General features: G+C 42.1%; 1 protein-coding gene across 1 annotated transcript; it reads left to right on the forward strand.

Annotated features, from left to right (window-relative positions):
• The first annotated feature begins 631 nt into the window (after positions 1-631).
• On the forward strand, positions 632-980 carry LOC101649814 (40S ribosomal protein S26-like). The gene has a single exon (XM_013004935.2). The coding sequence runs from the start codon at positions 632-634 to the stop codon at positions 977-979; it is 348 nt and encodes a 115-aa protein (XP_012860389.1). The 3' UTR covers position 980.
• Positions 981-4015: the final 3035 nt, after the last annotated feature.

Here is a 4015-nt window from a genome sequence, read left to right on the forward strand (position 1 = left end):
CATAAGGGACTGAGAAGATCGTCAGAACCAGAATTGGGATCATCTTGGAAGTTGACGACCCACCATCTATCTCTGGCTCCCAACTATTCATGTCCTTACCCCATACCTACTCCCTCTGAAAACGTCTAAAATCTTACCCCATTACAACACTAGCAGAGCTCTACCTTAAGATATCATTGTGCAACCGGTGTGGCATGAATATGTCAGGCATTACTGCACAAAAAGGAAGGAAATGAGAGACGCACGGGAGTCTTTCTTTGCTCCATAGCAGTTCTGAAATCCAGCAAAGCAAATGGAAGTTCCTTAGGAGTCGATCTTACTCCTACCCGATGATTATTCTCTAGGGCTCGTTGCTCCATGAACAGAATCATCTTTCCTTTTTAATGTGTTGTTGTTGTTTGTCTTTAATGTTTCTTTTTGAAGTTATTACATGTATGCAACAGTATTTTTCTCACAGGACAGTAGAATTTGAGGAGGGAAGGGGATAAAAGCTTCTTTTAATTTTAAAACGTTTCTGTACTTCTTTTTCCCCCCAATAAAAATACTTAATAAAAAAAAAGGGTAATTGTACATTAAGAAAGCATCCCGGCAGATCTAGCGCCGCCCTTTCTCTCGAGTCCTCGCTTCCGAGATGACAAAGAAAACGCGAAACAACGGCCGTGCCAAGAAAGGCCGCGGCCATGTGCAGCCCATTCGCTGCACGAACTGCGCCCACTGCGTGCCCAAAGACAAGGCCATCAAGAAGTTCGTCATAAGGAACATAGTGGAGGCCGCGGCCGCCAGAGACATTTCCGAAGCGAGTGTCTTCGACGCATACGTGCTTCCCAAGCTGTATGTGAAGCTGCATTACTGCGTGAGCTGTGCCATTCACAGCAAGGTGGTCAGAAACCGGTCACGTGAAGCCCGGAAGGACCGAACTCCCCCACCTCGCTTTAGACCCGCAGGTGCTGCCCCACGACCTCCTACAAAGCCTATGTAAAGATTAGAAGCTGGAAAAAAAAACAAACCTGAAAGGAAATAAAATGAAAATTGTTCATGGAAAAAAAAAAAAAGAAAGCATCCCAACCTAGTCCAGTCCAAGCCCATAAGTCCGATACCCATCTAAAAAGTCCTCTTGAAACTCACGAAACACATGCATTGATAGTGAATGCCGGACAATCACAGGCCAGTGGGCAGAAAGTCTATGGATCCAGTGGTGGTGTTGGCATCTCAGCGCTGCCAGTGGTCTCCACGTGGCTTCTCCAGTTCCCAGGGCATGGGGTCTATTAGTGTAGCATCAGTAGAGCGTCTCCAAGGGAGTGACGTTTCTGCACTTTTTAAAGTCTAAAGTGGCGATGGTTTTGCCCATATAATTCTTTCCCAATTTTTTATTTCCTGTGAATTTTATTGGAGCCTGTTTCATGAGACTAACACTGTTGTTGTTAGGTGCTCATTGCTAAAGCAGCATCTGCACAGCTCTGTGAGATACGCCCTTCTTCACCTTGTGCTTCCTATAGGGAAATGTTATTAAGCTTCTCAGAAACCTTGTTTTATTGAAAGGATTTATGACTCACGCCTTTAAAAAAAACTTTAGCAGGCACTCTGTAGGACTAAAATGGCACTTAGAGAAACCACTTTTTGATCTTTCTAAGGTCATAGCAAAGGATTTTATAGACATAGCCCTGCTTCCTCTTTAGATCTCATTTCACGATGATGTTCTGATTATGATCTTTGTTCTGAAGCCATATCCTATGTTACCATTCTTTGATATCTATAGAGACCAGGAGTGGAACAACTAGCAAGTTCTGGCTTGCTTTATTTAGCAGCCCTTCCTTTAGCTTATAGCTTTCCCCTCGTTCCTTTTATTTTGAGGAACAAGGAGATGCCAAGTGGAATCTTCAGCACGCTCTCTGAAAATCTGCTGGGCTAGATGATCCAAATCACTAGGCACGTTTTCTACCTTCTACATTATTGCAGACAACGTTGATCAATTTTCTTCCACTAAATGTTAAGGGTTCCCTTACTTCCAGTTTACAAGATTTTCCTCATTTCTTTGAACCACAACTAAAAGCGCCCTCAAATTCCAAACTTTCGCTAATACTCTATCGAAGGCATTCTACTTCCCAGTCCAAAACCACTCCCACATTTAGATATTTGTTTCCATAGCACGTCACTTCCAAGTACTTAAGCAGATACTAGTTATCTGCTACACAAATGGGCTCAAGCTTAGCTATCATTGTGAGGCTGGTACAGGGCCAAGTAGCATTTCCTCTGTTGTACATGGGGTCACCATTAGTTGAAACCAATTCAATAGCACCAACCAATAAAAACAACCTTACCATATAATAAATCACTCTGAAAATTTAGCAGAACTGATTTTATAGCACCGAACAACAACATATAAAAGATTTGACTGTGCGATTTATAATAAACCATGGCTAACATTACAAAGAAGGAAAATTCTAGAACACTGAAAAGTGCTCAAGTAGGCCTCCTGTACATAGACCAAGAGGTGGTGGTTGAGAACAGAACACGGAGATGTTCTTTCTTGAGTGGAGTCCGCCAGGGTGACAGAAATGGGGTAGAGCCTTTGGAATTGCCATTTGCTGATGGGGCATGACTCAAATTCAGAAGAAACAGCTGCAAAAAATCTGCTAATATCAGAACTTGGAATGGGCGAAGTGTGAATCCAGGAGAATTGGAAGTCATTGAAAATGAAATGGAACACATAAAGCTCGCTGTCCTGGGCACTGGTGAGTCCCTACTGGCCATTTTGAATCAGTCTGTTTGGGGTTACTATGCGAGAAATGACAGATTCAAGAGGAATGTCAAAAAGGATATTTCAAGGTCTACTTTGAAGTACAATGTTGCCTGTGATAGGATTATATCTATCTGCCTACAAGAAAATCCAATCAATACAACTATATTCAAATTTATGCATCAAACTCAAAAGCTAATGATGGAAAAATGGAAGAATTCTACCATTATCTTCATTTGAAAATTGATCAAATGTGCAATCAAAATGCATTGATAACTATTGTCGATTGGAATGCAGAAGTTGGAAACAAAGAGGAAGCAACAGTAGTTGGAAAATAGGGTTTGGGCAGTAGTAATGAAGGTGGAGATCGCATGATAGAATTTTGCAAGACCAATGACTTGTTCATAGCAAACACCGTATTCAATGACATAAACAGGTGACTACCCACTAGATCTTCTCCAGAATGAGAGGCTAGGATACTACATTGTTTAAAATCAGAAGAGAGATGCATCAGGATGTATCCTTTCACCATATTTATTCAAATATATGACATCACTCAAGAAGCTAGGTTATAGGAAGGGTGTGGCCCCAGGATTGCAGGAAGTTTCATTAACAACCTATGCCATGCAGACCTTGAAGAGCACTTGAAGCACTTGTTGATAAAACTCAAAGATGACAGCCTTCTCTATGGATTACACTTCAACAGAAATTTAAACAACAACAACAACCATAGCGCCCTTACAGAACAGACAAGAACTCAAAAGGTTTCCGATATTTGGTCTCATGGAGCAGCTTGTGACTGGCAGGTTTAAATCACCAACCTTGTGTCATCTATGATATTAGGTAGGTGGACATGAGAATGTTTGTGTTATTAAAACAACAATAACAACAGCTGCAAAAGGCAAATGTTAGCAAGTGTTTCAGCAACCAGATGCTAGGAATGCCTGCACTGAAGACAAGTGAGCCACCTCCCCAGTTTCAGCAACCAATAGGTTGATACTGTTTCCCCTTGGCTTTTTCTGTAGATGGTCCCATCACATTCTGTACGTGGTCCTGCTTGACAGAAGGCGTACACAATTCCTATCATCAAAATCTCTGCTAAAGGGATGCACATGGTAGACAACAGGGGAGGAGGTGGGGAAAGGGAACAAAAAAAATGATGAAAATAAGGAAGAAATGGGTAGCAGGGGCACAGGGCGCTAACCCACCCAAGGGGAGGGTATTGTTTATATCTCCACAGGAAAAGAGGGACCAAACTTCAACCCAGTGCTCCAAGGT

Source organism: Echinops telfairi, unplaced genomic scaffold, assembly GCF_000313985.2.
Source record: "Echinops telfairi isolate 266 unplaced genomic scaffold, ASM31398v2 ScPeMD7_7469;HRSCAF=8507_1, whole genome shotgun sequence".
Lineage (NCBI taxonomy): Eukaryota > Metazoa > Chordata > Mammalia > Afrosoricida > Tenrecidae > Echinops > Echinops telfairi.

Excerpts from the sequence above, each read along its gene's own strand:
- LOC101649814 (XM_013004935.2), top strand. The coding sequence starts at position 632 with ATGACAAAGAAAACGCGAAACAACGGCCGTGCCAAGAAAGGCCGCGGC.